The sequence below is a fragment of the Gekko japonicus genome, unplaced genomic scaffold (genome assembly GCF_001447785.1).
Source record: "Gekko japonicus isolate JY-2015 unplaced genomic scaffold, Gekko_japonicus_V1.1 scaffold1, whole genome shotgun sequence".
NCBI classification, from domain to species: Eukaryota; Metazoa; Chordata; class Lepidosauria; order Squamata; family Gekkonidae; genus Gekko; species Gekko japonicus.
This window is the reverse complement of record NW_015164181.1, coordinates 1261007-1286154: the sequence shown is the minus strand read 5'-3', so window position 1 is coordinate 1286154 and position 25148 is coordinate 1261007. Positions and strand designations below refer to the sequence as shown.

The 25148-nt window shown below is 48.4% G+C and overlaps 1 protein-coding gene across 1 annotated transcript in view; it reads right to left on the bottom strand.

Moving 5' to 3' along the window:
• Positions 1 to 24168, bottom strand: part of COL26A1 (collagen, type XXVI, alpha 1) — a 222597-nt gene extending 198429 nt beyond the window's left edge. The window contains exon 1 of the mRNA XM_015407977.1: positions 24005 to 24168. Coding sequence (XP_015263463.1) covers positions 24005 to 24168 — 164 coding nt within the window. The remainder of the gene's footprint in view (positions 1 to 24004) is intronic.
• Between the last annotated feature and the right edge of the window lie 980 nt (positions 24169 to 25148).

The following is a 25148-nucleotide window of genomic DNA, read 5'->3' as shown; positions in this document are numbered from 1 at the left end:
AAGTTAAACCTGAGTAGGTAATGGAAGCATCTCATCTCTGGTATGTATCACACAGACGCACACATATGAACACAAAGGTGCCACGAAGGGCTGTTTCATAAACTATTTAGTGGACAGTTAGCTTTTCTAGTATATCTTTGACTAAAAGAACAAACGGTTTCTTAGCTTGTAGATCAGTATAGGGCTAGCGGGAAGCAGCAATTCAGTTTGGTATAGTGGTTAAGACGCACGGCTATGTTTGGGCAGGAACACACAGGAACGGAATTCCGGCTGGCTTCCAAGTTGTGCACACCCAGCAGGAACTCATTAGCATAATAGGCCACACCCAACAGCAGAAACTCATTAGGATTGGCTACATTAGGGGTGTGTGGCCTAACATGCAAAGGAGTTCCTGCTACAAAAAAGCCCTGGGTAAACAGAATAACAAGCAAAAGGTGGGTGTGGCTGGATGAGCACACTTCTGGTAACATGGGGGTGCGGCCTAATATGCCAATGAGTTGTGATGTCAGGGGTGTGGCCTAATATGCTAATGAGTTTCTGCTGTTGGGTGTGGCCTATTATGCTAATGAGTTTCTGCTGGGCTTTTTCTACAAAAAAGCCCTGGTTAAGAGCAATGCTCCCTCTAAGCTATGGAGTCCTGTGAGCAAAAATTCTACTTTGTGAGCTACTGCCGTTAAAGTTGTGAGTGAGCAATTGGGCTACTGCATAAATGAGTTTGCTCTGGAACCATCCTTCCTGAGCTAAGACAAAAAATGTGTGAGCCGGAGGCTAAAAAACTGTGAGCTAGCTTACACTAACTCAGCTTAGAGGGAACACTGGTTAAGAGCCCAGACTCTAATCTGGGAGAACAGGGTTTGATTCCCCACTCCTCCACATGCAGCTGCTGGTGTGACCTTGGGTTAGTCACAAGTTCTTTCAGAGCTGTTCTCTCAAGAGCAGTTCTCAAGAGAGCTCCCTCAGCCCCACCTACCTCACAAGGTGTCTGTTGTGGGGAGGGGAAAGGAAAGCAGATTGTAAACCACTCTGAGACTCCTTCAGGTAGTGAAGGGCGGGGTATAAATCCAATCTCCTCCTCCTCCACCACCACCACCTCTTCTTCTCCTCCTCCTCCTCCTCCTCCGAATTAGGGTGTTACAAGCAGGGGTCATTTCCTGCAGGAGCGCACAGGAGCGGAGCTCCGGCAGTAAAGAGCCCGGGGGGGGAAACATGCAACAAGCCCCACCCCCTGCTCCCAGCAGCCGTCAGAAAAAGAAGCAGCCAGGTAAGTTGAAGAGCCCCCCTGCCCCGCACCCTGGTCCAAAACAGTCCAGTGACACCTTTAAGACCAAGTTTTATTCAGGTAGAAGCTCTCCCTCCTCTGCGAGGACAGATCTGCATGTTCCTCCCGCCCCCCAATAGCTGGTAATCCAACACAGTCCAGTGGAGCCTGAGCGGTGGGTGTTGCCTTCTGACACACGTCCGGTGATGTCAGGGGGTGTGGCATATTCAAATGTTATGCTAATGAGTTATGCTAATGAGCTCCTGCACCTGGTTACAAGCATATCTCCATTTTCATTGGAGAAATGGTGACATGTATCTAGTTAGTACATTTAATCTGTCCTCCAAGAAGCTTTGGGAAATTCCACGGTTCACCCCGCCTCCATTTGATCCTCACAACAACCCTGTGAGGTAGGCTGGGCTGAAAGAATGACTGCTTCAAAGTCGTGCAGTGAGCTTCATCGCTGACTGAGGATGTGCACTCTGCTCCCACCCCCGTCCTAGTTAAGAGTTTCTAACCACTTTACTACACCTCTTTATGGTCTGTCAACAAGCCCCCAATTTGTAGATGCAAACCTAGCATCCATGAGGACTAGGGCCTTTTCAGCAGCTGCCTCAGTTCTGTGGAACACAGCTCAGGAGTAGAGGCGCCAGCTCTGGGTAGGGAAATGCCTGGAGATCTGGGGGTGGAGCCTGGGGAGGGAGGAGTTTGAGGAAGGGAGGGACCTCAGCAGGTTATAGTGCCATAGCATCCACCCTCCAAAGCAGCCACTCTTCCCAGGGGAACTGATCTCTGTCGGCCAGAGATTAATTGTAATACCAGGAGATCTCCACTTCCAATCTGCAGGTTGGTAACCCTGGTATGTTTGACCTTGGGACTTGCCTCTTTTAGGGAACTGACAAACCTTCTTGCGCTTACCTCCTGGCAGGGCTATTTTTGGGCAGGAACGCTCAGGAACGGGGTTCCGGCTGGCTCCCAAGTTGGCCACGCCCAGCAGGAACTCATTAGCATAATAGGCCACACCCAACCGCAGCAACTCATTAGGATTGGCTACATTATGGGTGTGTGGCCTAACATGCAAAGAAGTTCCTGCTACAAAAAAGCCCTGGGTTTTGACAACAAACAAGGAAAACAGAATAAGAAGCAAAAGGTGGGTGTGGCTGGATAACCACACTTCTGGTAACATGAGGGTGCGGCCTAATGTGCTAATGAGCTGTGCTGTCAGGGGTGTGGCCTAATATGCTAATGAATTTCTGTTGATGGGTGTGGCCTATTATGCTAATGAGTTCCTGCTGGGCTTTTTCTACAAAAAGAGCCTGCCTCCTGGTGTTTTTAAACCCTTGTTTGTGTTCTCCCGTTTTCCGTTTTGAGAGCCAAAGCAGAGAATTGCTACTGTTTTTAATGTGATTTGCAATTGAAAAACAATGCAGAACGCAGGTACTTAAAAAAAGTTGTTTAAAATCAACAGAACCAACAATGAAAAGCAGTATACACTTTTCATAAATGCATAGTACTGAACAGCTAAAAGCTGCATCTCACTAATGTATTTTCTCATGATTCATTACTAGGATTTTATACTAATTTTTAAAGCATTGGGCAATCATAGCAGGCAGCCAGAGTATAATATTTTTTGCAATAAAATGCATTTTTAAAGGATTTAATTTTTTTTTTTGCTAAACACAATTTCAGCAATACCCTGAATTTGCAAAATAGTCACCTAACGACTCGAAAGGATGAATGCCGGTGCTTGAACTTCGTTTAACACAAGCCACGACTTCTCCCTTCCCTTTACAGAGATAAGCTGCTCTTACTTGCCTGTCAGTTTTAAGTGCTCCTTTTAAAAAGGCTCAAAATACATCTAATACACAGTGCAGGATGTGTCTTCTGAGTGACATTCATCTAAGGCCAGCCAGAACGATAAATGAAAAGTGAGAGATGGGTGATTATTTGAAGAAATACGGCACTTTCCTCAAAACCCAGAGCTGGTAAAAAAAACCGTATGGGAAGCACACTTGGAAGGGGACTTGTGCCAAGTTAAATGGATCAGTTGCTCAAGTTGGGCCAAAAGCAAATTAGCAGAAGGGCAGCATGCAAACTTCCAAATACTTCCAGCTGAGATGCTGCTAAGTAGCAAGATTTCCCTGTTCTGCATGCTCTCTGGCTTTCCAACTGGCCTGAACATGGCAATTTGGCCACACCAGTCTAGGGGAGGGGGCACCATTTGTAGAAGGTCAGAATATGAGAGCTCTGCTGGATCTGACCAGTGGTCCACCTAGTCCAACATCCTGTTTCACAAAGCAGCCAACCAGTTGCTCTAGATCAGGGGTGTTGAAGTCATTTGTTATGAGGGCTGGATCTGACATAAATGAGACCTTGTTGGGCCAGGCCATGTGTGTCATAAAGTGCAATGCCAGGTAGCGGAGATATAAACTTTATAAAGGACACAAATACAAAGGGCTTTTTTAACTTAAAAACATGCTTAAAACATTCGCTCTGTGAGCTGCACACCTACTTTTGATTTATTGACATTCACCACAGAAATCTCATGCTCAGAATTCCGAGTCTAGGACCCAGGTTAAAACATTAAATGGCTGAATGATTAAGAGAGTCTGGTGAAGCAAGCTATGATGCTGCTGCAGCAGCAGCAGAACTGGAAGCAGGAGATGGCCAGTTCTACTGCGGGCCTAATGGAAGCCCTCCGGGGGCCTCATCCAGCCCCTGGGCTGCATGTTTGACACCCCTGCTCTAGATGGAGAGCCAACAGGGCACAGAGGTCAACCCCCCACCCATTGCCTCCTAGTACTACATAAGAACATAAGAAGAGCCCTGCTGGATCAGACCAATGGTCCATCTAGTTCAACATCCTGTCTCACACAGTGGCCAACCAGTTACTCTGGATGGCCAACAACAGGGCATTGAGGTCGAGGGCTTCCCCTGATGTTGCCTCCTGGCTCTGGGATTCAGAAGTTTACTGCTTCTGAATTTGGAGGTTCCCCTCAGTCACCATGGCTAGTACCCACAGATAGATTTATCCTCCATGAATCCATCTAACCCCTTTTAAAGCTGTTTATTCCTGTGGCCATCACTACATCCTCTGACAGAGAATTCCACATTTTGATCACTCTCTGTGCATAACGCTAAAAGAGCTAGAACCTCTGGCTGCCAGACAATCTTAGGATCTTCTGGCTATACTACACACACTGCCATACGAGGATTATAATTATAATTCTATGTAAAGAAGAATTCAGAGGTTGACTGCCTCTGAATATAGAGGATCCTGTCAGTCATTATGGCTAGTAGCCACTGATGGACCTCCATCCTCTTTGAATCTGGTTAATCCCCTTCTAAAGCCAGGGCTTTTTTTTGGTGATGGTACCAGCACCATTTGTTGGTGGGCTCTCTTAAGTCCTGATCTTCATGCACTGGCCCGCCCCACCCAGGCAGAGAGAGAGTGAACCCTAAATCAATGCTTTCTATCACAGATTGGAGAATTAGATTGTGGGGTTATTTTATTTTAGGTAAAATATCATTTTATGGCTCTCAATCTCAATCAACAAAAACTCAGGAAAATTTTGTGGAACTCTGGTTCCCAATTGTTTAATACTTAACAGAACTTGGCATTCTACCCAAAAATAAGCTATTAGCCACAAGGTATAGATAGGGACTCTGGGGCAAGTGATGCTCTGTCATCTTGGTGCTTGGGGGGGTCAACAGTGGGAGGGCTTCTAATGTCCTGGCCCCACTGCTGGACCTCCTGATGGCACTGGTATTTCTGGCCACTGTGTGATACAGAGTGTTGGACTGGATGGGCCTTTGGCCTGATCCAACATTGGCATCTCTTATGTTCTTATGTTCTTAAGTACTATCATGATCTGATATTCTTTTAAACACAAACGAAAGGTAACAAATTCTGGCTAATGTCTTGTCATATTGTTTTACACTGCTCTGATGTATTCTTTGATAGGTAATCTGGGAATCTGTAACTTGAAGACATTTGCTTCTCATAAATGCTAGTCAGTAATGGACAAGTAGCTAAATTTGCACACATTAAAATTGTCTTTTGTATTGGCATGTGACATTACGTCACTCTAAAGCTGTATTGGTACTAGGACAGTTAGATGATTGTATTTCTGGGAGGGGTTGTTTTGTTTTGGGGGGGTTGTTTTGTTTGTTGATACTGGATTCATAGAATCATAGAGTTGGAAGGGGCCATACAGACCATCCAGTTGGCATTGTATGAATTTACTGTATCTTTGAAAAGTTGAAATTAAAAAAGCTGAAAAAAGGAACAGACTCGTGGGGATTTGCAGAGGGAGGGGGGAATTGGTGGAAATGGCCACCTTATATGTAGGTACTGGCACCTTTTTAAAACATAACTCCACACTTTTTAAAACTGCCTGAGTTAAGGCCATAAGAACATAAGAGAAGTCACGCTGGATCAGGCCAACGGCCCATCCAGTCCGACACTGTGTCACACAGTGGCCAAAACCCAGGTGCCATCGGAAAGTCTACCAGTGGGGCCATCACCAACATACACGGTCACCGTGCTGTGTGACCACTGGCACTGGGTGTATTTACCATGCACATACAACTGTGGTATGTTTGAAGGCAAACCCTGAAAACATCCTGCAGTGAGCTTGCATGTACCGGAGATGTACACGCATGGAGCATTACGCACTGTTGGTAGGTGCCCAGTAGGCACAATGGTCATGTCTACAAAGCACTCCATTTCTGCTGCTGTCCTATCCACAGCGACTCTGGAAGTCAACCCTGTGTAATTCTGTGAGCCTTCTTTGTGGTTGTCAAGTCACAGCTGACTTATGGCGACCCCGTAGGGTTTTCAAGACAAGAGACGCTCAGAGGTGGTTTGCTATTGCCTGCCTCTGCGTAGTGACCCTGGTATTCCTTGGTGGTCTCCCATCCAAATACTAACCAAAGCCGACCCTACTTAGCTTCCAAGATCTGACAAGATTGGGCTAGCCTGGGCTATCCAGGTCAGGGCCTTATTTTGAAGGATCAGTCTGTCAGAGCCATGGAGTTAGATGCCAACAGCCAGTGTCTGCAAAGCGAGGGTGCCGCTTTGGGCTGCCACCCCCAACCACCGCCACCCCTGCCGCTCTCCACCCCACCACTGCCCAGGATCCCGACTCTCCCCACCCAGAAGCCACAATATGCATGCATTTGCATTTATTTATATATATCCCGCTTTTCTCCCCGTTTGGGACTCAAAGCGGCTTAGAAACACTGTTCCCTCTCAGCTGACTTAGTGTGAGCTAACTCACAGTTTTTTAGCCTCTGGCTCGCACATTTTTGTCTTCTTAGCTCAGGAAGGATGGCTCCGGAGCCAACTGATTTACGCAGCGGCCGAATCGCTTGCTCACAACTTTAATGCCAGTAGCTCACAAAGTAGAATTTTCGCTCACAAGACTCCACAGCTCAGAGGGGGCATTTCTTAGAACATCATTTTCCCTCCCTCCACTTCCTCACGATAACCCTGCAAGGTAGGCCAAGCTGAGAGTTTGTGATTGGCCCAAGGTCACTCAGCGGCCATCCACAGTAGAAGCAGGGATTCAAACCTGGACCTCCCAGGGGCCAAGTGCGACACTCTATCAATTAGGCCATGCTGGCTATTCACGTGCCTTCCATCCTCATTCCCCATGTGTCTTTAAAGACTGCACAGAGAGCTGCTCCATCTTGAGAGATGCCCGGAAAGAGCACCAGCTGCCCATAGCTTCGGGGGGGGGGGGTCATAGTGGCAGCAGCTGATGAGGCAGGAGAAGCTGCCCCCTCCCCCCATCCACCAGTCAAAGGCACTGCCTCACCTTAGTAAAGGTAAAGGTTTCCCTTGCTCGAAAGCCAGTTGAATCCGACTCTAGGGATGTGGTGCTCATCTCCGTTTCCAAGCCAAAGAGCCAGTGCTGCCCAGGGACGTTTCCATGGTCATGTGGCCGGCATGACTAGATGCCGAGGTGCACAGAACGCTGTTGCCTTCCCACCGAAGTGGTACCTGTTTATCTACTTGCAATTTCTTGCTTTTGAACTGCTAGGTTGGCAGGAGCTGGGACCAGAGACGGGAGCTCACTCGGTCACACGGCCCTTGGGTCTTGAACTGCTGAACTACCGACTTTCTGGTCTGCAGTTCAGCGTCTTAACCACTTGAGCCACCTTACCATATAGCAAACCCTGAGCCCCAGGGATAGGATTGCCAAGTCCTTCCCGGCCACTAGCAGGGAATGGGGGGGGGGGCAGGGTAGAGCTGCCAGCTCCAGCTTGGGAAACTCCGGCTAATTTGGGGGTGGAGCCTGGGGAGGACAGGGAAAGCATTGGGTACAAAGCCATAGAGCCCTCCAAAACAGCCACTCTCTCCAGGGGAATTAATCTCTGTATCCTGCTGCCTAGAAAGCTGATATTTGGTACATGTGTAGCCCCAGACACCTTTCTCTTACAATGACGCAGAGAGACGGTGTGTGTGTGTGTGAGTAGGGCTGCCTGGTGCCCCTTGGCCACCAGCAGGGGTTGGGGGTTAGGGTTGTCCTATCCAGGTAGGGGAACTCCTGGAGATTTGGGGATGGAGCCTGGGGAGAACAGAGACCTTAGTGGGGTACAATGCCATAAAGTCTACCTTCCAAAGCATCCGTTTTCTCCAGGGGAAGTGATCTCTGTATCCTGGAGATGAACTGGCATCCTACAAGGGGTATCTTTTAATCAGTTGGGAGGAGCAACTTTTTGGCTTGCAATGCAGGAAAATACTATTTTAACAAACCTTGTTTTGCCGGGGAAACCAAAACTCTTATATGCTACAAGTCGCTGCCAACGGGCAGCTTCTAACAGTTAAGCAGGAGGGGAAACACTTCTCAAAATCACATCCCTTTAAAAAAAAAAAAAACCAATCGTTTATAAAGCATCAGTACATCAAAATGAGCAGCAGGCAGACTTAGCAATAAGCGGGGAAAGGAACACATGAGGTTTTCAGGGTCAAACAACTGTCCACCCTTTTTTCAGCTTCAGCTGTACGAATCATGACAGTCTGGGGGCACAGGCAGTGTTCCCTCTAAGTTAGTGCGAGCAAGCTCACAGTTTTTTAGCCTCCGGCTCACACATTTTTTGGGGAGCTGCGGTGGCTCAAGTGGTTAAGACGCTGAACTGCAGGCTGTGGAAGGTCAGTAGTTCAGCAGTTCGAGACCTGGGTGCTGCATGATGGAGTGAGCTCCCGTCTCTAGTTCCAGCTCCTGCCAACTTAGCAGTTCGAAAGCAAGAAATTGCAAGTAGATAAATAGGTACCACTTCGGTGGGAAGGTAACAGTGTTCCGGGCACCTTGGTGTTTAGTCATGCCGGCCACATGACCACGGAAACGTCTTCGGACAGCGCTGGCTCTTCGGCTTTGAAACGGAGATGAGCATCGCAACCCTAGAGTCGGATTCGACTGGCTTTCGAGCAAGGGAACCTTTACCCTTACACACATTTTTGTCTTCTTAGCTCAGGAAGGATGGCTCCAGAGCAAATTAATTTATGCAATAGCCAAATTGCTTGCTCACAACTTTAATGCCAGTAGCTCACAAAGTAGAATTTTCGCTCACAAGACTCCACAGCTTAGAGGGAGCATTGGACACAGGTGCCACTTGTCCCCAGAGGCTTGGGAGTCAGAGCGAGGGTGTCCGTCCTACAAGAGGCCTGTCTTCTTTGGCTGTTGCAGTCATCCCTTCAGACAAAGCCTTTCTCAAAGGTGGCGGCTCCCTGCTTTCCCTCCCCCGCCCTCCCCCTTCCAAACTCCCCTCTCCATCCTTCTGCCGTGTTCAGCTTGACCTACTAACTCAAGCCTTCTGTAGAAGGGTCAGATGCAAAGTCCAACTCCCCGAAGGATCAACAACATCAAGGAACTGAAAAGGAAAAGGCGGGGGAGGGAGGGAGCGAAATAGCAGCCCCCCCCCCCTCTCAAAGCCCTTCAAGTCTACCAGGCTCAGATGGAAAGGGAGGAAACGAAGCAAGCCTTACATTTATTTATTCTACAGCCAGATCTGAATGGGAGCCAAGCAAATGTTAGACCAGCATATAATAAAGCCTCTGAATCAGGCCGCAGGTCCCCTTCTCCCCCTTTTTTCCTTCAAAAGTATCAAGTTTCTAGCCCTCTTGGTTCTAAGCAATATCACATGGCCACTTTGCTTTGGAATACCTCTATGAGCAAGGAGGCATATTGTCCAGGTAGGGCTGGGCTGCCTGAATTTTTACCCCCTAGTCTTGTGATATTGGAGCTTTTATACCGAGTTGAGGAATTCCATAATTAGCCCCCTCTTACACCAATGCCAGGGTTACCCAGATGAGTGGTTGGTCTTGCATCTTTTATCTGGAAGGAATCCTTACATTACTGATCAAGTTGCTAGGTTATTTCCTTGCCACTGTGAGGATCTGTGGATTGGCTGGGAATGATCATGAATAATTTTACCCAAGTTTATGGCTGTTTAACAGTGTGCTTTCTGATGCATACATTTGCACTAACTGGCTAGGCAGTATTTTGATGGTTTACTGCAGGGCTTTTTTTTGTAGAAAAAGCCCAGCAGGAACGCATTAGCATAATAGGCCACACCCAACAGCAGAAACGCATTAGCATATTAAGCCACACCCTGATGTCACAGCTCATTAGCATATTAGGCCACACCCCCATATTACCACACTCACCTTTTGCTTCTTATTCTGTTTACTTTGTTTGTTGTCAAGACCCTGGGCTTTTTTTGTAGCAGGAACTCCTTTGCATGTTAGGCCACACACCCCTAATGTAGCCAATCCTAATGAGTTTCTGCTGTTAGGTGTGGCCTATTATGCTAATGAGTTCCTGCTGGGCGTGGCCAACTCAGGAGCCAGACGGAACTCCGTTCCTGTGCGTTCCTGCCCCCCAAAAGCCCTGGTTTACTGTCTACAATAGCCCTGACCTGGATGGCCAGGCTAACCCGATCTCATCAGATCTTGGCTGCTAAGCAGGGGCAGCTCTGGTTAGTACTTGGATGGGAGACCACCTAGGAATACCAGCGTTGTGACACAGAGGGCAGGCCATGGAAGACTCCCAGGCTTCCCTCTAAGCTGAGTTAGTGTGAGCTAGCTCACAGTTTTTTAGCCTCCAGCTCACAGATGTTTGTCTTAGCTCAGGAAGGATGGCTCCAGAGCAAATTAATGTATGCAGTAGACAAATCGCTCACTCACAACTTTAACGTCAGTAGCTGACACAGTAGGATTTTTGCTCACAAGACTCCATAGCTTAGAGGGAGCATTGTTTGCAAACCACCGCTGAATGTCTCATGCCTTGAAAAACCCGCACCAGGGGTTGCCATAAGTCAGCTTGTGTGATCCCCACCCCAAAACCCGGCAGTGCAATATTAAAAGCCCATTAATTAAGCTCATAGTTGACCATTTCTGAAAGCGTTCCCTTTGTTTCCAACAGTGGCTTGGATCTCACAGAGGGCTTCCACTAGGAGAAAGATTTTTGTCTGCAAAGCACAACTTGCTCACTCACACCCACCCACAGATCAAAACGCCCACCAAATGCTGCTCTCGAGGTAGAAGGGACCTCAGGAAAAGCATTCCAGGGAGCATCTGGGTCTACAGCAGACGGCTGGAAGACAAAGAAGAGCTACCCCACAGGCGGAAATCTTTCCATCCGTGAAAATGTTCCATGGGATTCAACCCAACATCATTCCCTTCTTGCTTTAGGCTTGCCATTGGCCCACCTGCAGCAGGTAAACCTCCAGCTCAGCTTCAATCTTCCACCTTGAGAAATTGATTTTAAAAATGCCTCCATGCTGACACTCTAGGAATTTCCCCAGGTCTCTGTATGGCTTTTACCATGGAGATTCCTACAGCATCACCTGCTGGTAATCTACATCTTCCCCAGACTCCGTCCTCCCCAGGCACTGCCCTCAAAATTTCCTGCCATTTGCCAAGGAAGGGCACGCAACCTTACGGATCTGGTTCCATTCCAAGTTGCATGTTATGTTTGCATCCAACACACGGAAAAATCCAAACTGCCTCTCAGCCCTGCAAAGTTTTTGCACTAACAAGTAGAACAGCAAATCTATCTGCTACTGTAGCATTATTAAGTTATTCCCACTCTCATATAGCTCCAGTGGCACCGTCTATTTTGGCTGCAAGAAAACCTCGCTTATTTTAACAAGGCTAATGCTAACCTTTTGGTCCCATGATTTTATTTTTTTTGGGGGGGGGGGGGTATTTGTGACAAAGAGTTTCTGTTTTGCTTGCAGAAGATCCCAAATCGGCATATTCTGTTAACAGACTCGCCACCAAACCCTTCCGGAAATCAGAAATGCTCCCTCTACTGGCAAAAAAAGATCGACACTAGTCCCGTCTATCATTTTCAGCTGTTCCAGGAAAGCCTATTCACAGAAATAGAAAAAGATAAACATCCACTTCATGACATAAGAGTGGCTTCACTCCAGCCCTCAGCGTTTCAATGGTGAAAAGGTGGACTATAAATACTGTAAATAAATGAAGCCTACTTTATGTTGGAGGTTGGAGTGGGAAAGCGATCACGGCCTCTAATACCAACGTGGCCGGCCCCTGTGTGGATAACGAGAACAGCATAACAAAGCCCCACAGACGTGAGGCTAAGGTGCGGACATACTCAGAGGATTCCCCAGACAGTGGGGAAAATATGACATCGTAAAATAGCCGAAAGAGATAAAAACGGCCTAAAGAGGCCTGAGCGTGTTCCAAGAAGCATAAAACGCTGAGAGCAGCTTTAAAGGGGAAACGTTTTCCAGCTCACGCCCTTGAGAGTTCGTAGAATGCTTGAAGGGAGAGATTTAGAGGGTGGGGTGAAAACTTCCAAGTTATTCCTCCTTCCTGTGATTCCTTATGGGCGCCCAGTCAGGCCCGTAGCTACAGTGGGGCATTTCGGGGCCTGCCCCCCCCCCAACTTCCTGCCAGGGCCCCACGACTTCCTTTCAGCCCAGGCCCCCTGACTCTCTGGCAAGATGCAGCGACCACTGTGATCTGCCCCTGTGCTTCCTGGACCGTGGCGCGCGCGCGGGCGGGGGGGGGGGGGTTTCCTTATGCTCAGGGGTCCTGTCGTTGTGCTTGGTTCTCTGCACAGGCGATCATAGGTGTCCTTTCTCCTGGCACCCGCCCACCCCCAGCTCTGCCCTGGGCTGTCCAATCAGCTCGAGGAGGGCTGGGCTGGGCTGGGCAGCAAAGGGATGGACCCCGGAGGAGGCAGTAGCGCTCTGGCTGCGCCATTCAAAGCGAGACAGGTGCCTCTGCCGCTGCCCTTTGTTCCAGAAGTGCCATCCCTTCCTTAGCCCCCCCTGTCCATGGGAAGCAGTGATGGAGCAGCAGATGCTCCTCCGAAGACCCCTTCACCCTCCTCTCGTGGCTGCTGTTGGGCGCAGCAGGTGCTACCAGGCAGGACATGCAAGGTAAGCCCTCCCTGTTACTGGCACCACCACCCCCACACACACAGCCAGGCACCCCTGACATGGCGAGTCCCCCAGTGCCTCTGGGCATCCAGGCCCAGCTGGAGCATGTAAGTTTATTTTATTTTATTAGCCCCGAGGAATTAAAATGCCCCCTGACATAGAAATTCCTGGCTATGGGCCTGCTCCCAGTGTGGCCAGGGTCCGACATACCTAAGGGACCGCGTTTCCCCATATGTTCCCCAACGGGCACTACGATCGGGGACGCAACATCTCCTGGTGACCCCAGGCCCCAAGGAGGCCAGGGAAGGCTGCAACCAGGGCCAGGTCCTTTTCAGTGGCGGCTCCTACCTGGTGGAATGAGCTCCCGGAGGAGATCCGGGCCCTGCGAACCTTGCGCAGTTCCGCAGGGCCTGCAAGACGGAGCTCTTCCGCCAGGCTTTTTGAGTAGGAGCCGCCACTACCTTTACCATCACCACCTTTACCATCATTACCAACTGGCCCTGTGAGGAGTGAACGACAGCCCTGCGTGGAGCGGACACCATTGAACTGGGGAGTACCATCTTTGAGATGCCATCTTTTATTGACGGCTAATTGAAATATCTAGAGCACTTACAATATTGTAAACAATTGTTTTTATGTTGTTTTTAACTTGTTTTATGTATTGGCATTTGCCCTATCTGTGAGCCGCCCTGAGACCGCTTGCGGGGAGGGGGGACTATAAATTAAAATAATAAATAAATAATAATAAATAAAATTTGGTTTGGGATCAGAAGTGCGAAGACAATGACTGCGTGTCACTCTAGACATCTTCTAGTTCGATGTCCACATTGACTTATCTGCTGAGGAAAAGGAAGCCCTGGTGGTTCGAAGATGGCTTCCAGGGCACATGCTGATGTCACACAAGGCAAGCTTGCTGGGCCTCACTGCTGCCCCCACAGGGACAGAATGGTATAAAAAACTCCGGGAATCGGTTCTGACTTGGGAGGCAGGACTCTACAGGGTCTCAGGCAGAGAAAGGTCCTTTCCAACATCTGCTGCCAGATACCCTTTAACTGGAGATGCCCGTAGCTGCAGAATCAACCAAACATGGGAGAGCTTTCACACTGCCCAGTTTACAGCATATGCCACCCGTCATGGTCACCCTCATGCACCCAACTGTGCCATCTCTTGTTTTCTTTTTGTCCCCAGACTGAGGCAGGCGATACCGGGTAAATTGGTGGAAAACATTATTAAGGAAAGAATTAGTAGGCACATAGATGAACAAAAACTATTGAGGCAGACTCAGCATTGGTTCTGTAAGGGAAGATCTTGTCTCACTAACCTGTTAATGTTCTTTGAGGGGGTGAACAAATATGTGGACAAGGGGGATCCAATAGATATTGTTTACCTTGACTTCCAGAAAGCTTTTGATAAAGTTCCTCATCAAAGGCTCCTAAGTAAGCTCAAAAGTCATGGGATAAAAGGACAAGTCCTTTTATGGATCAAAAACTGGCTATTTAATAGAAAACAGAGAGTGAGTATAAATGGGCAGTTCTCTCAGTGAAGGGGGGTAAGCAGTGGGGTACCGCAGGGATCAGTACTTGGTCCACTGCTTTTTAACTTGTTCATTAATAATTTGGAGTTGGAAGTAAGCAGTGAAGTGGCTAAATTTGCGGATGATACGAAGTTGTTCAGGGTGGTGAAAACCAGTGAGGATTGTGAGGCGCTCCAAAGGGATCTGTCAAAGATGGGCAAGTGGGCGTCAACATGGCAAATGGGGTTCAATGTGGCCAAGTGCAAGGTGATGCACATTGGAGCCAAAAATCCTCAATATAAATACACGTTGATGGGGTCTGAACTGGCAGAGACTGATCAAGAGAGAGATCTTGGAGTTGTAGTAGATAACTCACTGAAAATGTCGAGACAGTGTGTGACTGCAATAAAGAAGGCCAATGCTATGCTGGGGGTTATTAGGAAGGGTATTGAAAACAGATCAGCCAATATCATAATGCCCCTATATAAATCAATGGTGCGACCTCATTTGGAATACCATGTGCAGTTCTGGTCACCACACCTTAAAAAGGATATTATAGCTTTGGAAAAAGGGCAGAAAAGGGCAACTTGAATGATAAAAGGGTTAGAACACTTTCCCTATGAGGAAAGGTTAATGCACTTAGGGCTCTTTAGCTTGAAGAAACGACAACTGAGGGGTGACATGACTGAGGTTTATAAGATTATGCATGGGAAAGAGCAGGTAGAGAAAGAGGTACTTTTCTCCCTTTCTCACAATACAAGAACTCGTGGGCACTCCATGAAATTGCTGAGCGGTCGGGTTAGAACAGATAAAAGGAAGTACTTCTTCACCCAAAGAGTGATTAACACTTGGAATTCACTGCCACAGGAAGTGGTGGCGGCTACAAGCATGGACGGCTTCAAAAGGGAATTAGATAAGCATATGGAGCAGAGGTCCATCAGTGGCTATTAGCCACAAGGTATAGATAAGGGCTCTGGGGCAAGTGATGCTCTGTCATCTTGGTGCTTGGGGGGGGTCAACAGTGGGAGGGCTTCTAATGTCCTGGCCCCACTGGTGGACCTCCTGAGGGCAGTGGTATTTCTGGCCACTGTGTGAGACAGAGTGTTGGACGGGATGGGCCTTTGGCCTGATCCAACACTGGCATCTCTTATGTTCTTATGTTCTTATCTGGCTGGCAAACCAGGCTGAGACTGATGGATCTCCCAAACAAAACAGCATTTCTCAGGCTTGGACTCAGGAACTCCTGAGGGTCCAAGAAGGTATTTCAGGAGGTAATTACCTCAGAAAGACTGAGGGCAAGCCCTACTTGCACCCAACTGACTAATGTGAAAAATGGAGCCCTCTCTGTTTTCTCAGGAACTGGGACTGGAACAACCCACTCCAGGGATGGCTATCCCTGTTTCCCTTGGGTTGCATAAAACAGCTGCCATCTGAAACAATAAATCCGTGCAAAGACCAAGTACAGTTTGGCAAATAAAGTTTTCCTGCTTTTGAACGTCACGCAATGGAAAAGTCTCTAGCGCACCACCAACTTCATGAGTCACCCTGTGGCCATGGAAGTAGCAAGGACGGATCGAGGAAGCTCGGTGGATGGGAAACGGGCATGACACCACTTCTGGGACAGGACAAAGTGGCCTTGTTATCATCTCCATTCATCTGTACGTTCTGTAGGTTAGCATTTTTTTTTTCATTCCACTTTATATCCCGCTCAAATCCCTTATCCAGGGGTCTCTGAGCGGCTTTACAAGTCGGTGCTAATCACCATTTTCAATATCCTAACTAGGGCCACAGGTTCTATGTGGGGTGGGACAACCTACCGGGCACCCTTATGGTGGTGGTTGGTGTTGTTCTCGTCGGCGGTTTTTCTGGCGGGGTGCTCCTCATGGTGCTCGTTGGAACTGTTTCTCCTGCAGCTCGTGGCTCCGCCTTCTTCCAGCCTCAGCAACGTCCCTTCCGGCTCCGCTGGGCCAGCGCTCGGCGTTCTCGCACGCCCCTTCTTTTGATGGCAGCCACTCCGATGTCCTTGCTTCTTCGGCCGCCAGGGATCGCTCCTCCGGCCGCACTCGCTCGCCGTTGCTGCCGCATCGCCACACCACACCGTCCGCACCGGAACTGGTGCCTCGCCGCCGCCGCCGCCGTCACTGCCGTCGCAACCATCACCAGGCAGGGTGCCCCCCACCCTACTAAGGGTGGGTACCCATTTATCTACTTGGAATTACGTTGCTTTCGAACCGCTGGGTAGGCGGGAGCTGGGACAAGGGTCGAGAGCTCACCCCGACCGCGGTGGTATTCGAACAGCCATAGTGGCTGCTCGAGATGTTGTTACTTTAAGCAGGCATTAGCTGCCTGCACCACCGCTCCCTGCATCCTACGGACATTCTTCCAGATGAAGAGAAAGAAAAGCTTTGGACTGGAAGGTGAGTTTTTCTCCCCATCCTTTTCGCATCCAGCCTGATGAAGAATTCTAGAGAACCCAAAAGCTTCCACACTGTTTTGCGTCGTTTTGTTTGCTCCTCATTAAAGGTACGATGTGGCTTTTCCTGAATATAGATGAGCATAGAACTGGTAGTTGCATTCCAGAGGGGCTCACAGCAGTGTGTGTTTGGCCCAAAACACTCCTCAAGTTGCACCCTTTGCTTTACACAACAGGGTCAGCTTCACAAGGCTGAAGGAAAGACTGCCTGAAATGTTCCCCTTCGTGTTCCCTATCACAAGAACACACCAAAACCCAAGGAGAAAACAAACCTGCCTTTAACTATCACCTTCAAGGGCTGACAATGACTAAAGCTTTGTGTGCGAAGTGCCATTGAGTGGCAGGCAGCGCTGCCCCGACCTGGATAGCCCAGGCAAGCCCAATCTTGTCAGATCTCGGAAGCTAAGCAGGGCCGACCCTGGCAAGTATTTGGAAGGGTGACCTCCAAAGAATACAGGAGGTGGGATGCAGAGGCAGGCTAATCAAGCCACCTCTCTGAAAAGTGTCCAAAACCCCAGTAGGGGTCGCCAGAAGTCAGCCACAACTTCCAGGCAAGCACACAAACACACACACAAATAAAAGGGGTGGGGGGAGAGTTGCAGGCAGCCCTGTCGGGTTTTCAAGGCAAGAGATGAACAGAGGTGGTTTTGCCATTGCTTGCCTCTGCGTAGCAACCCTGGACTTCCATGGTGGTCTCCCATCCAAGTACTAACCAGGGCCGACCCTACTAGGGCTTTCAAGATCTGACAAGAGCCAGCTACCCTGGGCAGTCCAGGTCAGGGCTACTAAAGCTCAGGGGTCGTTCCGTAGAAAAAGAGCTAGGGGAACTCATTAGCATAACTCATTAGCATATGCCACACCCCCTGACATCACCAGAAGTGTGTCATAAGGCCACACCCCCTGCCATCACCGGAAGTGTGTCATAAGGCCACACCCACCACTCAGTTAGTCTTAGTCTTAAAGGTTAGTCTTAAAGGTGCTATTTGAACTCTTGGACTATTTTGCAGCAACAGACTAACACAGCTAATTCCTCTGAATCTAAACCCACCACTCAGGCTTCACCCCAAAAGCCCCGCCAAGGCCCTCTCTGGCCCCAGGGAGGCAGGGGTGGGGAGAGGCGGGGAGGAAGCAACTTACCCTCCCTCTCCTGCCTCCTCCTGGCTGAATGAGGGCCGGAAGTGGGGCGGCCGGAAGTGGGGCGGGGCTTGGTCATGTGCCCCACCCCCCCGTACCTCACCCGGGGGAACTGCGATCCCCCGCGATCCCCCCCGAATCGACCTCTGCTAAAGCTTTATTAGATTGATTTTTTTACCTCCCGTTTCAGTGCTCCCCTCACTCTTCTTTGTGAATGCACTGCACGTGTCCTTTGTCTTCTGGTTACTTTAAAGCACAGCATGAGAAACTTGCTTCGGGAACAAGTTTCCCGGCCTCCTGGTTGGGAAATCTCTGGAGGTTCTGGGGGTGGAGCCTGAGGAGGGTAGGTTTGGGGGAGAGGAGGGACCACAATAGGTTTGTCCACCTTCCAAAGCAGCCATTTTTCTCCAGGCGAACTGATCCCTGCTGCCTGGAAATCAGTTGTAATAGCAGGCAATCTACAGCCACTACCTGGAGATTGGCAACCATTTTCGGGAGAGTATTTGGGAGGACTTCTGTGCAGCTTCTACCACACCTCTGGTGCAAGATAATCCCGATGGCGGAATGACTTCCTTGCTCTCCAGTCTCCTTTCCCCTGATCTGAAATGCCACCTACTGGCTAGTGGGAGGAGCAAATTCTATCAAAGCAGCTGACCATGATAACTGAAAACAATATTTTCAAAGTCAGACTTTGGGGAACAAGAACAAGTTCCCCCCAAGAACAAGCCCTAGTGACAGCGCTGGATCGTAGTTCAAGAGGTATCGTGAAAAGCTGTCGTCTGAGTGGTTCATAAACACAGAGGCCAAGCACCATTTCTAGAGTTGTCACCACCCTCCAGGTGAGGCTGGATCTCCAGACTACAGCAATCGAGTTCCCTTGTAGGAAATGGCAGCTCCAGGAGGGAGACTTTATGGTATACCATGGAGTCTGGGAGAAACGGTAATCTTAGAGTGACATAACAATCCCACTGAGCTCCCTCCCCTCCCCAAACTCCCCCCTCCACAGGCTCCACCCCCAAAACACCAGGAATTTCCCAAGGTGGAGTTGCTAACGCTAATTGTTTTTCTGGGCAGGTTCAAACCAATGCTCCCTCTAAGCTGTGGAGTCTTGTGAGCAAAAATTCCACTTTGTGAGCTACTGGCATTAAAGTTGTGAGTGAGCAATTTGGCTACTGAATAAATTAGGTTGCTCTGGGAGCCACCGTTCCTGAGTTAAGACAAAAATCTGTGAGCAGGAGGCTAAAAAACTGTGAGCTAGCTCACACTAACTCAGCTTAGAGGGAACACTGGTTCAAATGTATAACATGCTGCCCACACTGTACACCCATGCCATACTTACAACCTTGTTATGATTATTTTATTTGTATTTTTGTTTACTTCATTCATACCTTTGTCTTTCTCCCCGATGAGGACCCAGATCAGCTACAATATTCTCCTCTTCACCACTTTAAATACATAGTAGTAGCAGCAGCATGTATATATATATATAAGTTTCATCAAGTTGCAATCAACTTATGGCAACCCCATCAAAGGTCTTTCAAAGCAATGAAAAAGTAGAAGTGGTGTGCTGTGTCCTTCCTCTGCAGTGTCTTCCTTGGAGGTCTCGATTCCAAGTACTGACTCTGCTTAACTTCCAAGAGCTGACGAGATCAGGCTATACCATACCATTCCCCATGGTATTACTATTTAAATCACATCTACAAAATGCAGCTAAGAACATTTTTTGGCAATGATTCCACATAGAATATTTTATCTGGTTTGTCTGGTTTTTATATTTTACAGAATTCTGAGTGTCTGCTTTGACAGGGCCTCTGAAAAGGTAGGTGTAGGTAGGTACGGTAGGTAGGTAGGTAGATAGACAGACTGACAGATGATAGATGATAGATGGATAGAGGATAGATGGATAGATGATAGATGATGGATGGATAGATGGATGGATAGATGGATAGGCAGGCAGGCAGGCAGGCAACAAACTTCACTCCTCCTTATTGTAAAGCACATGGACTCCATTATGAACCTAAAAGCTGCATAACCAGCTCACAATGGAGAAGGTTCTAGTTAATTAGAGGGCTTCCTGGATATGCAGAAAAATATGACTTTGTCAATGAATCAAAAGAGAGTCCCGCCTTTGAACTGCGTGATGAAGACTGAGCATACTTCAGGAGGCACAAATGTTCAGAGCAATTGAGAGTTAGTTTAATTTAAAAAAAAAAAAAATAGACCAAATTGGCATGCTAAATACCATGAAACTTAGAGAATCTTGAAAGGGGGAAATTTGGAGGACAAAATTCCAAATTGTACCCTCGCCTTTGCAGGCTCCAGGTTGTCAGTACTAAACAAGAACAGAACACAACCACCTTCAACAGGTTAAAAAGGTGGGAGATTTTTTCCAAACAAAGGTGCAACCAAAGAGAAGATCCTATCTTAGGTAGCCACCCATCTTACCTCTAAAAATGTGGGCTACCCAAAGGCAGTACAAGAAGGGCATTTAAATTTCCAAAAGGGGGATTCCCTGTAGCTGTACATGGGTTCACTGACACATTATGCTTCTCAACATGTAAGGAAAACTGTGAAGCATACATATCACATGTGACAATTGTGGCTGCTGCTTTCTAAATACATGTATGCTATGCTGAAATAAATGGGAAATAGTCAACTATGAGCCACGTGCAATTTTCACATGGAAATGCTAGCTGCGTAAGGCATTCGTAACATTCAAAGGCCTCTGAGGGTAGCAGCACATGGGCATGTATATAACTCGATTGCTTGTTTTTAATGCATTTTATTTCATTTCTATGTCACTTGCCTCCCCAGTGGAAGAACCAAAGTGGTTTATCATATTCTCCCCTCTTCCATTTTATTTCGGCATGGATGGCTCCAGATAGTGACTTGGTTGCTCAGTGTGTGAGCCTAAACCAGGGGTGTCGAACTCATTTGTTATGAGGGCCGGATCTGACATAAATGAGACCTTGTTGGGCTGGACCATGCATGTCATAAAAGGTAATGCCAGGTAGCGGAGATATAAACTTTATAAAGGACACAAACACAAATGGTGGGGGGGTTTAACTTAAAATACAAGCATGCTTAAATGATTAGCTCGCTTGCAATATTTTTTTTATTTAACAGTGTCTGATAACTGACACCTCTTGCTCTGAATTATTGCATCAAAATGTCTGTGCTGTTGCAATCTTGAGTATGCTGTTCAGGTGTGTATCTGATTCAGGTTCAGGTTTTATTGCCTTTGGCCATAGGCCATTACAATGACAGAACAATATAACAATAACATCTATATAGGCTAGTAAAACTAGAAAAATAAAAAACTAGATTAGAACACAATAAAAAATTTAAACGATTCCAACTCATCCGTCCTGTCTTCCGTTGGTAATCAAGCTATGGTACTGCCACTATTTTCTTCCAAATTTTCTCTGCACCGAGGGCAAAGAGGGCCACCTTGTGTGAAATCTCGGCCTCTACGTCTGCTAGTAAAACGAAGATTTTTTTTCTGTTCCTGTTCTAGTGCCTAGGGTGGCCAAAACTGCGCCTAGAAATTCTTCCTAGGGGATTGATAGAGTGGGCAGAATAACAGGTAATGGCACAGGATGTGAGGGCAATCTGGCTGTGACATCTGTCACCCCATTGATCGCCAGGGTTGATTCGGTATCTGTAAGCTGCAAACCTACAATGACGCAACAGCAGCAGAACTGGAAGAAGAAGCAGAAGACAGCCAGTTCCATTGCAGGCCTGATAGAAGCCCTTCGGGGGCCTCATCTGGCCCCCGGGCCGCATGTTTGACACCCTAAACAGCCTGGGACAAAGGGATGTGAAGGACCACCCCCTCCCACCGCCACCTGCCCACCAATTAAGATTAATACCTTATACCTTGTTCTGCATGCCTCCCTGGTTCTGAGGCATGGCGGTAGAAGGCAGAGATAGGTCCTTTTAGTGATCTCCCCCCTCATCAAGTCTACCATTTGTCAGGTGACAACATCATCATCATTCACCTGGTCTTTCCCATTAGTGTCTTGCTGCAGCTGTTGCTGGGACAACTCTCTTTCGGGTGAGAAAATGTTTTTATAGCACTGCTAGTTTTTCTCTAGTTATCATCTACTGCATCTTACTATATATTATTAGGTGGCTTTTTTAAATCCCCTGTTTTTATTTCAGTGTCTATTTGTTTTACATTCCTTTGACTGTTTTACCAGGGGTGTTACTTGATGGTAAGCCCTTTTAAACATCACACATGGGAAGATGTATGCAGACCAGTTCAACTGGAACCTGTTTGCCCTGATTCATACACTCATGGGGTGGGGGGGGCAACTTAGCATAAGCCCTTCTCCTCCATCATCTGATTGTTGAGAATCCTGATCTTCCCTTCCTCCTTCTCTTTTAGAAGGGGAGAATCATATGAACCAAATTTCCAGGCAGTCAGATATTGACATGGAATGTACAAGTCCCAAGGAAGGTTGGCTGACCAGTGGGCTCACACCGCTCCTCCCACATACTGTTTCAACTCAGCTGTGAAATATACCAACCAAGGCATTGTCTGAGAAGGACTATGCATTGTTGCTTTAAAATTATTTAAAATACGCCTTCCCTACCGTTTGATGACACAGCTGTCACCAGTGGTTTATTGCCTATCGTTTCAGAGAACAGTGACCTAAGAGAACCCCAGCATATAAAAAGCACAGGAAAAGTTGAATACAACATATGAAGCTACCTTATACTGAACCAGACCTTTGGTCTATCAAAGTCAGTACTGCCTACTCAGACTGGCAGGGGCTCTCCAGAGTCTCAGGCGGAGGTCTTTCACATCACCCACTGGCCAGTGTTCCCTCTAAGCTGAGTTAGTGTGAGCTAGCTCAGTTTTTTAGCCTCTGGCTCACAGATTTTTGTCTTAGCTCTGGAAGGATAAGCTCCAGAGCAAACTAATTTATGCAGTAGCCAAATTGCTCGCTCACAACTTTAACTCACAACAGCTTCAAGAGGGAATTAGATAAGCATATGGAGCAGAAGTCCATTAGTGGCTTAGCCACAAGGTATAGGTAGGAACTCTCAGGTTGGGGCAAGTGATGCTCTGTATTCTTGGTGCTGGGGGGGGGGGCAACAGTGGGAGGGGCTTCTAGTGTCCTGGCCCCACTGGTGGACCTCCTGATGGCACCTGGTATTTTTGGCCACTGTATGACAGTGTTGGACTAGATGGGCCACTGGCCTGATCCAACATTGGCTTCTCTTTTGTTCTTAATACCAGTAGCTCACAAAGTAGAATTTTTGCTCACAAGACTCCACAGCTTAGAGGGAGCATTGCCTACTGCCTGGTCCTTTTTAACTGGTGATGCTGGGGACTGAACCCGGGACCTTCTGCATGGAAAGCAGAGGCTCCAACACTGAGCCACAGCCCCTCCTGACAAAGCCCACCAGGCAGCATTATGTTCCACTCCTGTCAGGTACCTGTTGACATGCAGTTGAGACCTGCGATCGTCCACCCACACAAGCAAGAAATTCCCACTGGTTGCTGTGGTCACCCGGCATGCCTGAATCAGCTCAAATTGTGTACCTCTGACCTCTACCGAGTAACCACAGCTGGTTCCCATGTATCCGGGATGGAAGGCAGCTTCTAGTTCAGACCATGCCACTTGCTGGCAAGGAAGGGGACATGGCTCAGTGGTAGAGTGCATGAGTCACACACAGATGGTCCCCACTGTCTCCGTGTAAAGGTCCTCTTTCAGCATGGTGGTTTATGGCAGTGTGGACAGTGGTGAGCTAGACAGATGAATGGCCCAGCTCAGTGCACTGTACCGTCAGATGCTTAAGATGCTGCTAATTCAGCACACTGTCTGGCCAGCCCATAACTCATTGGTAGAGCCCATGCTATGCATGCCAAAGATCCCCCCAAGCATCTCTGATTAAATGGTCTCAATAGCAGAGCTGGGGAAAGCTCCCCTGGAGAACACCTAAGAGGCAAAGCAGACAATTCTGAACAAGGCAGACCAGCGGTCTCACTCCATATATGGCAAATGTCCACATGATTAAGCCCCAGTACTTATTTAATCAACGACCACCCCCCTCCTCCAGCTGTAAACACAAAGAGAGAGAGAGAGAGAGAGAATTGCTGTGTCCCAGTTAAGCGCTAAACTGCCGTTTCCATTTGCACCGGCTTAATAAGAACCTCCGGGGCTACCTCCAGTCTGAAAATGTTTGGACTCACCGCCGATTGGTAAAGCCGTTGCTAGAAGGTCCTCCGGAGTTCTGCTCGGGATAGTTGTGTTGCAGGGCTGAGGCGGGGAACTGGTAGAGAAATCCCGTCCCGAAGGTACATCCCCAGAAGCAGCCGCAGCAGCAGCACCAAGAGAGGAATAGAGTCAGGTACATCTTGGGAACGTTGGCCTTTGGAGAGGCGCTTTGGAATGTGATCAGCCGGACGCGCAAGTTAACCCCCGGGGGGGGGCGCTGTCTCCAAAAACCAGCAACTCACGGACGCATCCCAGGCCAAGGAGGACCCCACAGGGGTCTGGGGAGATCAGAGGCAAGCGAAGCACCTCCTCTGGACCCTCTGTTGCTAAAGGGGGGCTGCTAGGACTCTGTTCTCGAAGTCGCCAAGCGGCCGGCGCTGCCTCCGTGCGCCCTGGGCGCACAGGCAGCTTGCGGTTGCCTTTTCAAACCGGAGCTAGGTTGGTTCGGCAGCTCCCTCCGAAAGGGGGCGGGAGGTGGGTGGGGGGTGCCGGATTAACCCTTCCGAGGCGTCGCTTCTGCTGCAGCTGGTTTGGAACAGGCAGTGAGAAGCGCCGCTTAACAGCCAGGCTGGGAAATGTTTCAAGAGAACCTCGCAGGAAAGAACGGGGAATCTGCGACTGCTCCCCCCCCCCGCCCTTCTTCGTCTTCCAGATTTGCAGAGAGAAGGGGGGGGGGGGTTGAGATTATACCCAAATTTCCACTTCAGAATTCAGCTGACGGGTTTGTCCAAGGGTTAGGAAATTCCTACGCGGTTTACACCTATTTACTGGATGAGTTGTAGGTCTGTCCCCGTGTTTCCTTCTTTTCCTAGGACCGGCAGCGCGCTAGTCTGCCGTTAGCAGCCCGATTCTTAACAATCCCCGGGTGCCAGTGCAGGAATTCCAGAGGGCAGCCCTGAAAGTCCCGTTACAGCTGAGCAGAACAACAAAAAGACTCCTGCGGCTCCTTCCGGACTAAGCAATTGGTTGTGGCATAAATTTTGATGGACTAGAGCTATACCAGGCCATTCAGAAAGCGTGGCAGAAGGATTTTTGGTTCTGGTCTCTCAAGCTCAAAGACCTTAAATTTAGACATGTATTTCTCATGCACATTCTTATCAGACCAAAAACTGTGACAAA